This window comes from Dreissena polymorpha, chromosome 12, assembly GCF_020536995.1.
Source record: "Dreissena polymorpha isolate Duluth1 chromosome 12, UMN_Dpol_1.0, whole genome shotgun sequence".
Classification (NCBI taxonomy): Eukaryota; Metazoa; Mollusca; class Bivalvia; order Myida; family Dreissenidae; genus Dreissena; species Dreissena polymorpha.
This window is the reverse complement of record NC_068366.1, coordinates 30,741,649-30,753,674: the sequence shown is the minus strand read 5'-3', so window position 1 is coordinate 30,753,674 and position 12,026 is coordinate 30,741,649. Positions and strand designations below refer to the sequence as shown.

At 35.6% G+C, this 12,026-nt stretch overlaps 1 protein-coding gene across 1 annotated transcript; it reads left to right on the top strand.

The window, feature by feature from the left end:
- The first annotated feature begins 7,356 nt into the window (after nucleotides 1-7,356).
- On the top strand, nucleotides 7,357-11,231 carry LOC127852493 (SCO-spondin-like). Its single transcript, XM_052386450.1, has 5 exons — nucleotides 7,357-7,704; nucleotides 8,115-8,184; nucleotides 9,933-10,100; nucleotides 10,420-10,608; nucleotides 11,050-11,231. Exons 1-5 carry the CDS (start codon nucleotides 7,378-7,380, stop codon nucleotides 11,229-11,231), a joined length of 936 nt encoding a protein of 311 aa, XP_052242410.1. The 5' UTR covers nucleotides 7,357-7,377.
- Nucleotides 11,232-12,026: the final 795 nt, after the last annotated feature.

The following is a 12,026-nucleotide window of genomic DNA, read 5'->3' as shown; positions in this document are numbered from 1 at the left end:
AGATTTTGTAATTACATTTTATTGCGCATAATATATGGAGATTATCATATGATATTGAGACAGTTGATTTGTATGACAAGCATTATCTGAATGTCCTTTTCCGTGTTTACATTTGTGTAACCTTATAAAGAATTTGAAACATTTAATTGAAATACTTTGAACTGTATGTACCAAATGTTTGCAGATACTTACAATAAATAATATAACATATGAGTGCTTTAAACGCGATCGACAATTTATAAAATAAGCTTTGTAAGGAAGTATTAAGAAACAAAATTATTGTCAAACTACTGTATTATGAGCACATATACCATAATCCTTATCCTTATCCTAAACAAATATCAAAAACATTTCTCGATGTGTTCTTTAATTTAAGCTACATTATTAAATATTACAGGGATTGTTTTAAGTACCAATTGTGTTGCCCTGTGAAACGTTTCCTCGTGCGTTTTGTTAAGAAGAATTGATGATAAAATGTATTACATTTATACCATTTATATAATTGTGTGCAAATAATATAATATGACCACAGTGGGTGATGGAAATCATGAATGCTTACAATTTGAACATTATTACCTTTGACATATCACAGAAAACACAATTTTATGGCATACAAAAATCAAGTGAAAAAAGGGAATTATGAATGTAATAGTTATAACTAATACAAATCAGATTAAATGTGTTTACATTATGCAATGATCATTTCGTTGTCTGCAACATCAAAAAGTCATACATAGTGCAGAAAAAGTTACAGGCAAAAACATTAAAATATCAGACGCCAATGCCTTAGTTAAAGGTATAAGATGAAACAAAAAAATAAACATAATATCACTTAAATTTTGTATAAAACATTTCAAAGCAGAATTTATACCAACATATTTGTGTATACATTCATGTTTAAATATTCAATGCAATGGTTTTTCCTGCAATAATAATTAAAATACAGGTTCAAATTTTAAACTGATTGAGGTGACAGCTGTGGAAACTTATTGAGAGCCGTGAGCGTACCTTGGCTTCGCCGCGATTACGCTGCACGAACAATAATAGTGTTTGGCTTTTTAAAATACGCGTGGTGGAATCGAATTGAACGCTGAAGAGACGCTGTAATAATTATTGCAAGAACGCGATAATGATGTTTTAAGGATGCTATGTATGCGTCATAGAATATCAGTGTACTAATTCACACAAATTCCCTGTCGAACAAGTGTATTGTTATAAAGATATTAATTGATTTATATATATTTATATATATTAACCTATGAAAGTGGGAGAAATACAATTGGCAAAAAAGCCATTTATGCCATCGATAAAAGTTATCACTTAAATATGGCACAGCAACCGAGGAACTGTGTTTTGTAGTTGTTGTTTTCAATGTTTTCCCTTCAAAATAATCAAAATTATAACAGTACTTCAAACTTATAATGAACCATTATATTTATTAAATGCAAAGTTAATCGATCTAAATGTATAGTAATAACTTACGCAAACTTTTTCTCTGAAATAAATACTTTGTACTGTATTTATAAAATATGTCAAAAGTGTGAAATGACCCATTTCGCAAGAAACAACCAATCATTATAGCCAAAGACAAAATGTCATTTAAGTGCACTGTGCAAACAATGGGCTTCATATGTTTCATTTGATCATTACCGTATAATAGGTATTTTGTTCACATACTTTATTAAACCCACGTATAAGACAAGCATTAATGTTCGAGGGAAATCAAGCTCTTCACCAATGCATGTTTTGCAACAAAATATTGGATGATATATATTATTTTTCAAGAATAAATAAATTACAACACGTTTGTTAACAAACACTATTTGTTCCGTATTTTTGGGGAATATTACCGTTAATTGGCAAAAATCCATATTTTATGTGTACGTCAATTACTTTTCCGTTCATGCATACTTTTTTTTTATCACGTAATATTAAAACTGAATGTGTCACGTAATCGTTCATAGTTCATGGACGACACATAGTTATAACAATGTTCATTACTCTTAAATTACTGGTGTGTAGCCTATCATTCGATATCTCGTCATGCGCGTATTGCCAAGATGACGAGTTTTGCATTAACTACCATTTTCTCGTGTCGCGCATGGGACAAGTCCGTCCCTCCCTATTTATGTTGGTTTCTCTGCATAATGTAGGATAAAATATTCAACAACACATATCAGTTTCTAATCCAGTTTTATATCTGACATAACTAATATTTTCAGTTGTACAAAAACGTTGTGATTGCTACATGATTGTGTCTTTTTCCATCTGTCCACCTCTAGGTCTAAACGCTAACTGAACTATTTCCCTCTAACATTTGCCCTGTGAAACTCAGTTATGAATCCCATTGGTCAGTGTTCTAAATAAGCTGGTTGGCTAGATTACTAAGAATCCCATTGGTCAGTGTTCTATGATAAATACCCTTGCCATCAACCAGTTAAGAATACGGTGCTTTCCAGTAAATATTCGGTGCCTTTCAACTCAATAAGAAAGAAACGTCTAATCTCTTTATTCCCAGTATGGTAATATTTAGACATGTACATCCCTTTTGTTTATTGCCACCCAGCGCTGATAACTTATTTCAACCCGTTCATCTGAGTTTTCTTACATGAAGCTACAGCAATTTCCTCGCAATCGCTTCATGACAATGCATCACATCATAGATCCATCATTTCATCATCACTCCGGTCTCCAATCTCACTCAGTGATAATCAACGCAGGCAGTTTGCTTTAAAAAATGTTATAATGTTAAATTCATATGGTTGTAGCTTAAGTATCATACGCTGATTTCGCATTGGTGCAGTGTGGATTGCCAAGAATGTTTGCGATTCGATTTAGACGTTGGACTTCCCATACATATACTTGAGAAAAATGTCAAATTAAAAAGAAACGGCCGAAATTTCTGTCCGTATGGGAGACAATGTTTCTACTCCCTTTTTAAAATTCTCTTGCTACGAAAACCGTCTAAGCAAATGCTCTCGATACAACAACGTTTTGACACTTATGTTTTAATTGTTCTGTTTCTTTAGTTTTCGTTATGGTGCATTTATTTCACCAACATTTGGAATTTACTTTTAGAGATAATCAAGCAAACCTTAAACTGTGTCCAATTCAGACGATTTTTCAGGATCTTTCATGTTGACAATGGCTTTTTGGCGACGTGTTGTACGTTGCAGTCTATCAAAAAATCAAAAAGCAATTTTTGACCTACGTAGTTGACCTCTGCTTTGTTATTGTGCACTTATTGTTCATGTTTATTACCATTGCCTTTCACAGAACCTTCTAAAGTCTGGAGCTATGTTCATCAATGGTCTTTCCATGGACCGACGTGTCGTCAGCAACTATATCTGCGCACTCAAGATCACCAAAATGTGTCACCATCCATCGCTGAAACAATCCTCTTGTCCATTTGAGTGCCATATTTGAGACGTAAATAATGCTAACGCCCGAACAGAGTGTTAAACGTGGTCAGATAAAAGCTCATTAACAGCTTGATTTGAGTATATCCGCAGTAAGCGTCTAGCGTTTATAAATCCTTGCCCATTGACCCTAGTTTCCATGTCGTCTTTGCAGTGCATTAGATATCTTATCTTGGACATGTATTCACCAAATCCTTCAGACCCGATACTACACTTATTATGCCAAATTTTTCAGGTTGTCTCACGTGCATTAACCACTGGTTGGATGTGCTTATCGATCTTGATTTCATATTCAAAAGTTTATAGTCAATTTCATCAACCACATTGTACATAGTTCAAGCTTGCTATCATGACAGTACAGGTTCATTCTTTTCTTTCTATCAAGTGTACATTCCTTTCAGTGTTTATCACTTAAAATTCAATGTTGCGTGTACAGATTATTAGTACATGTTAATGTCAATTTGCTTTAGGCCTTGGTTGCCGTACCACAGTGGCACTGATCCAGTTTATGATAGTATAACTTTGCTCTAATGCATATTTGGACATGGATTACTTTGAGGACAATTAGGAAGTACTTATATATTGCATCTACCTAACTTCAGTGTCCAACTCAACGTTAAAAATTCATCAGGAACGTCTAGTTTCGCATTTCACTCTGAATTACTACAACACGTATCTAGCTGTAAAAATATCTTATGTAGTACACTGTTAAAACATTTCACACATTATCTTATCTGAGCAAGGGATACTCTTTACTGTGTCTAGAAAGCACTGGTATGTATACATGGTGCAGTATAATATCATACGTATGCTGACCAGAAGCGCCTTTGTGAAACTGATTTTCAGCATAATGTACGCTTGCATTGCCTCTTCGAGAGTACTTACCACGGCAACGGTAGTAGCAGACTTTTAGTCTGTACTTGTTATGTTGTTTACTTCTGTTACCAGTGTTATTATGCAACCGCTCCTCAAAATGTCCATGACTCAAGGTTACACATAGATTTTCAGCAATAAGTGACTTAATGTTCGCCTTCAAGCGATTGAATGTGCCAACATACCTCAATTACTTTGTTTAATGTCAAATGTTGTTATGGTATCTATATAAGTCGTTCGGAGCATTTCGGATCGTTTCCTTAGTTAGTGAGCACTAAAAATGTTTATTACAATTCGTCAAGACCAAATCGTTCTTTTCTTCCACGGGAACTGCTGGTACCCAAACGAATGAATCGTAAATTTCATACTCTGTATAGGGACATTTTCGACAGCTATTCTCCAACTTTAATCCTACGAGATTTGTCGCTCAATCCTAGAACGTTATGATGGTTTAAGACGTTTTTGAATATACCATTCCTATTCTTGAGCTCCCGACCAAACGTTTTTGACTTGTGTTAAATTGCTTAGCCCCTGAGCTGGTTGCTATCTTAATTGTTGAAATTTTATTGATCAATAATGGGATATAATGTATTCTGCAATATTTGTGTACTCGTTCACGGATGAGGCTGATGTTCGTTGATTTTATTAATGATTAAATTTTTTAAACAAAGAGTTTTAAAAGGGGCCTTTTCACGTTTGTTAAATTGACATAATTAAAAAAAATGTTTCAGATTCGCAAATTTTCGTTTTAGTTATAATATTTGTGAGGAAACAGTAAAACTGAACATTTACCATGCTCGAAAATATCCATTATATGCAACTTTTGACGATTTAAAAACCTGAAAATTATCAAGCGAAATGATTGAATAATTTGGAGAGTTCTGTTGTTGTTGTTAAATTCGGTGATACCTTGAGGATTGCTTATATAAAATACATCACACAGTGTATGAGAATGGATGGCCGAGTGGTCTAAGCGATATTATTTTGCTCCAGGGGTCAGTGGTTCGAGCCCAGTTAAGGGTTACTTTTTTTCTTTCTTTAATTTTATTATTGTTTTTTACTGAAGCTTTTTAGATCAAATGTTTAATTTATCAATATAAAGCATTTAATGACAAACTTCAATACAAGCCACAATCTGTGAAAAGGCCCCTTTAAATTACGAGGCGTTATAATTATTGTATGCGAAATGGATGTGATGCGGAACAACCATGATTTGAAACCCGTTTAATGACTGTTTGCTACTAAATAATCAAATATATGTCATGATCTGACAGAAAGGCAAATTTAATGAACGTCGATGAAATACCAGTGACTGATCAACCGATTGACGGTTTTAAGGCAAATACAACAAGCTTAACAAAGGAAACTACACACCTATTGATATAAAGAACAGGTTGATTTTTGTCAACACTAGTTGCTTGTTATTTAAGAAAGTGTGTTAACATCTAATAATCTAAAAATTTAGGAATTTGTAATGCCGGAGGGGCGGGGGGGGGGGGGGCAACAACACTCATAAATGCGTATTTATTATTATAGATTTAGCACGAATACAGAATTAAACGTGTGCATTTATTTCAATAGGCGCTTGATTTTGAATACATAAGCGAAGAAATTTACGCGGAAAAAGACTTGATTGATTTCGACCATCTTCCCTTGAAACGAGACGATGTAAACAAATCAGTTTGCATATAATCCATGCGTTCGTCGATAATTTTTGGAATCTGAAAATAAAACAAACATCGAATGAAGAAAAATGGCTAAGTACAAGTTAACAAAATATTAATAAACAAGTGTTGGTAAAACTACTAGTAAATGAGTATTACAGGCAACGGAATATTATCTTATCTGAGCAAGGGATACCCTTTACTTTTGTCTCAAAATCATTGGTACGTATTCATGCAGTATAATATCAACAAAACACATGGCCAGATTAAAATTAAACACCCTACTCCGAGCCTAAACTTTAAAGAAATCTAAATCCGGAAATCTTAAAAAAATAATTAACTGGCTTTATACTAGTAAATATAGAAACTTACCGAATGCCATTAGTGATATATTGAGCCACACAAGATGCTATACACACGGCGTGTTTCAGCAAACCTTCCCCCGCAGACAAGTGGTACACTTTCATTACCAACTTCAGGCATTGGTCAATCGCGTCCCGGCAAACAGTGTTCTTGTTTGTCAGCCTCAACGCCTTTGCAGTATCTTATCCAACATAGCCGGTGTTATGCGAATGAAGTGGCAGCAAGAAGCATCTTTTCTCAACTCAACATTAATACATGATTTTACAGCCTAAATAACCGTCTTTCGTGAATACATTGCTTTCCTTTGTTGACACCCTTAGCTGGACATTCAAAACCTGTAGCGTGTATTGATTCATTACTATACGTGGAATCATGTCACTATCGGTAAAACCATATATTGTGACGTGATACTACTATAAAAATTGCGAGGTTCGTAATGTTATTTCATACATTAAAGAACCAAGTTATATTACGGCTCAAAGTCGGACCTCAAGCTTTATCCAATCGCTATTGCATTGTTTCTGCATCGCAACTAAACCGATCCATACGCTTCATATCGTTACAACACAATATACAAAAATACATTACACGAGCTTGTTTTACCAGAAGAGACTTTAAATATTACTTCCGTTGATCATGTTTGTCCTTTAGTCCTTTCGTCTGTAAAAAACTGCATTATGCTAGTTAAAAAAAATACTTGGTTGAAATATTGAAGTTAAAAACGTGTCCCTGGTATCGTATGCTTGTAACAACTTATGCATTTAAGGAACCTTAGAAACGAACTGGCAGAATAAAAATGCAATGCGCTGACGACAAAAAGGAATACCAGTTTATTTTTAAAACACATGCACGAATGTCGCTGGGACAAATTATGCATTAGGGGAAATCGTGCAATATATACATGTAAGGAATGGGAGCGGGACACTGCATAACGACAACCAATCAAACAAATCAATTTATGAAGTTATTTGTATGCATGACCTAACAACTATTGATTGAGCAGGTGGAAGCTCTCTCATTGCGTTCTAAACCGAGAAACTGTTCGCATGTTGTAGTTTATGAAGGATCTTCATTTTGAATTGTATAAAATGGACACATTACGCATGATGGTCATTATTATTTTGTTAATGATATTTATTAACTTAATGTCATGTTTCAAAATTAAAAAAAGTTTGTGGTCATTATGCCCTCAAAGTCAAGGCAGGATACGTACCTTTTTTGATATCTCCATCGATGATTGTGTGAAAGAATGCCTCAACAGGCCACTATGTAAGGCTTTAGGTCACCGGAGATATATGAATGTTTGTGAGCTCTTCAGCACGGACGAGACCGAAGACGACAACACTTGTATTACAGTCAGAAAGGAGGACATAGAAAAGGAACAGGTTTGTATATATTTTTGTATTTATAATTGTGCACATGCATTTTCATCCGTATATGTTTGTGTCCCCAATACGGTGTATGTTATAGATCTGAGATTCTGTTGTACGGATAGAACTAAAAAAGGACATCAAGTGACAAAGGCTTAACAGAAACGCAAAAAAATCAACAGGCTTTACAGAGGCCAGTGATCTATGAATAACAAAAGACCAGATCACGTTAAATGCATGTTTAATTTGGATGAAGATATGTTCCTTTTAACCTTTTATAAACTGCATCTTGCTCGCAATGCAAGTGACTATAAGGCTTTCAATAACGTTAAGCAGTACTTTTAGAAAAAAATCACCATATTAATATATTGTTTAACATGCAAATCTATGGATTTACCAATCAAACGTTGTATTGTATCGTCTAGGGGGAAGTCCCTTGTAACTGTCAAAATGGTCAAACGTGCGATACCGCTACAAAGGAATGTGTCCGCAACGGTGAGTTAAGTTTTGTTGTTGATATACCTTATATAATGCGTGTAGTTATCTGTCCACAATACTTGTTTTGTAATTTATTATATACATTTTCTCGCAAATTAATATTTAAAACCAAAACAATTACTATTTTGCGGAATGACGATAAGAGCCATAGCCGACAAAGTGATTGCATTAACATACAATTAAGTCCGGCATATAGTGTGATACGGAGGCAAAAAACTCAAAATCGAATACGTTTTCTCGTATATGAAAGTAGAATTTAGTATGTTTCGTGGCGGATATAAATAAACGGTGTATAAGAAATACATATCGATGAAATATGTTCACAGTGGGGAACAAATCTCATGTCGAGTAATTTGAAATGTTTGTCATCTTAATTTGGCATATCTTTTTATTTGCTTTGGATGACTATTTCACATGTATTGCCTTATGCCTCGGTCACACTGTCACGAATCAGAGCTACGAATGACTACGAAATTGTCAAAATTCGTAGGCCGCTACGATTTCAGTACGGAGCACAACAAATATAGCATCAAAATGTTGGAAAACAAACAAGGAAAGTTTCGGACTGCTACTGATCGACGCGATTTAGTACGGAGCGCAACGAATCGGTACGATCAAACTACGAATCCGCTACGGTCTTAAACGATTAAGTAAGATGCTACGCGAATCCGTACGATCTAACTACGGATCCGCTACGGTCTAGTACGAACTAGAACGGTCCGCTACGAAGCAGTAGGGATTGCGACGGACTGGTACGGACAGGTAGGAACGAACTACGATTGAACATTGCGCCCACAGCCTCTTGTATTGTCATACACAGAATGCCTCCCAAAAAGAGAACATGCAAGCGGCAGCAAAAGCGCGTAACAGAAATAATGGAATCAGCCGTGTCTGGGGAAGAGTCTACCTCCTCCATCCAAAACCAAGAGCCGGGTCGTCTTAAAAGCCAGTCTCTTATCCACCACCTCCTTTTTCTTCCCTGACCTGATAAAGTATGTAATTATTGACGTACAAATATAGGTTATGCTTAGGAAAGTATGATTAATTTTGTATTTTATTATGTCGGCTATTAATTTAACAATTATTAAATCACGTACAAGTAAGAGCATGATTCAAAAGGCATATGAGGCAGACACTTACCTGCAAATAAAAAAAATGTATAACTAGTAAGTTCAAATTCTAATATTTTCAAAAGTACGTAACCTTTAGCACAAAGCTATACTGGTCTGGTTATACGATATTGGATCATTATAACCTCTGTGCATATCGTCAAGCAGCTCGACTACGGCCTCTGCATTGTGTGCCATATCAATATCCAAGTGTAACAAATTTATCGCAAACGCAGTTTGTATCAATCCGTAGAAGTCCTTAAAAATCTTTGGGCCTACGAAAAGGTACGGACGACTACGGTGTCGTTACGAACTAGTACGGATCAGTAAGGTGTATTACGGACTGCTACGGATACGCTACGTTCGATAAATTTGTAGCAATGTTTTAAACACGTTCAAAATTTGTCAAGAGTCGCTACGGACATCCAAAAACTATTACGACTGACCACGGATCAAGTTCGGAGAGCGACGGTCCAGTAGGCATAGCTACGTACTGTGCCGAAAAGTATTCGAAGCTCGTTCGTAGCTCTGATTCGTGACAGTGTGACCGAGGCATTAGATTCTCACTCTGGTTGACATTCAAAGGAGACGTTCTAAATATTATAAGAAGCGTTTTCACGTCTTATCATTTACCAGAGTGTGAAGCGTTTTCGAAATTGGAGCATGGTCGAGTACTTGGTAACATGTACCACATCGGTGCCCAACTGGCGTTCAAGTGTGACCCAGGCTGGGTGGAGAAAAATATGAAATCAAACATGAGATGTCTTCAGAATGGAAGCTGGTCTTATAGACCCGCTTGTGTCGGTATGATCTATTGCCGACTTAGTTAACTACTAAATTCACTAAGACTTAAGGCATATCTCTGACTTCATTGTACAACTTGATACATTTCGCACAGTTTTCTTCTTTTATGTCATGATCAGGATGTTACGTGCTTTCGTATAGAGAATCATTTTAGTTGACATATTTTATAAAACGGTATGTGATCTTGGCGCCAAGGTTTAATAAGGGCTGACATCTATGAATTACAACTAGTGTTTACTGTTGATCTTTGTAATTGCCAGACTGATCGAACGCGCGCTTGTTTCAAATTTCTTATAAACTAATCATCTTTTTGTATAAGCAATCAATCAGCCGATAGACGGTCAATGGAGCATGTGGCAGGCGTGGCAGGGCTGCTCAGTTACGTGTCGCGACGGCGTTCGCATACGAAACCGCGCATGCGATGCCCCGAAACCAGAGTTTGGCGGAAATCCGTGTTCAGGAGAGGGGTCTGATGAAGAACCGTGTACCGGAAGTGGGTCTTGTCCAGGTAGAAGTGAGACATGTGCTCATTTGTTTTGAGAAGCCGTCGTACATAATTGTTGACATTTCTTACTAACCAATATAAAATTTGAAAAATAACCCCACGGTATAAAATATGATTAAACATTTACATAATAAGATAATATCATTTAAAAGCATTAGTAAGATGATTGTATCATTCTTATCAGAAGTTTCATCATTAAATGTTGACTGTGTGTGTTTTATTCGATAAATAGTCTCTTCCTTAAAATGACTAACTGAGTAGCTGAACATGAACTGTGGGTAAGTTCGTATCTGCAATAAAGGGGGAATGCCACTATCTGATACGGTCTGATCTTCAGTTTAGATAAAATTACATTCAGCTTCTGTTTGATTAGTATGGGTCCCTGTAATTCATTCTTATGAGATGTCTAAATAATCATGGACATTTGTTCAATACTTTTTTCAGCTGCTTGCCCTGCTGGAAGCGAAAGCTTTCATGAGAACTCTACCCACCTATTTGTCACGTCTACAAAAGTGAATTACAGCATGGCTCAAGAGTTGTGTCAATCCAAAAAGGGACAACTGTCCAGGATCGACAGCGAGGAAATGAAGATCTTTGTTGCCAAGCACTTAAATGGTAACGTATAAAACGAAATTAGCTTACATTTAAATACATTTCTGCATTAGTTCTTGTAATGGAAATCGTCATTGCAAAACGATAAATAAATCTATGCAAACCACATTTATATCAGTATAGTTTTTTTTTGACTACATTGAGACCTGCGCGGACACCGCTGAGTATTAACAATCGTGATTAAATTTTTTATGATTTGGTTTCATAATTAACATACAATAGACTGAATAATTGGACGGTAGTCAACTTTTGTTATGCGAACATTGCAACAATGACGCCATCAGCGGTTTAATGTCACACCAGCGAATAATATATATAACTCAAATACACCAAAAATACTCGCGGCTCATTTTGCGATTGAAGCCTAGAGGAGACTTTCAATATATTTTAATTAAGATTGATAGATTGTTTCCACAGTTAAGACGCACTGCTTCTACTTATCTTAGGCCGAACAATGCCGACCAAACTTGGTAGGTATGTCGGCCAATATTTCGTTCGTTAACTTGTGTTTACGATTCACCACTTTAATAAGAATATGCGAGTAAACGAGGCAAGCTTTCTTAACTCTATTTAACATTCTTTTTTTGGTTCTTTTGTCATTTAAAAGTTAATTTAGCGGATATGATCCAATGATGAAAAACAGTTTCGCAAAAAACATCGTGTTAATGCCTTATCAAAAATGTACTTACCTGGACCCAAAATTCAGAACCACGAATGCATTTTTGCATATGTTATATATTTTGACATTCAACTTATGCACATACAAGTAAGGTCTATACTATTTTTTACTCGTCACTCATGCAACTTAT

Coding starts and splice junctions, on each gene's coding strand:
- LOC127852493 (XM_052386450.1), top strand. CDS start 7,378: ATGAAGGATCTTCATTTTGAATTGTATAAAATGGACACATTACGCATG. Junction 8,185..9,932: donor AAAGGAATGTGTCCGCAACG/GTGAGTTAAGTT, acceptor ATCATTTACCAG/AGTGTGAAGCGTTTTCGAAA. Junction 10,609..11,049: donor CGGAAGTGGGTCTTGTCCAG/GTAGAAGTGAGA, acceptor TACTTTTTTCAG/CTGCTTGCCCTGCTGGAAGC.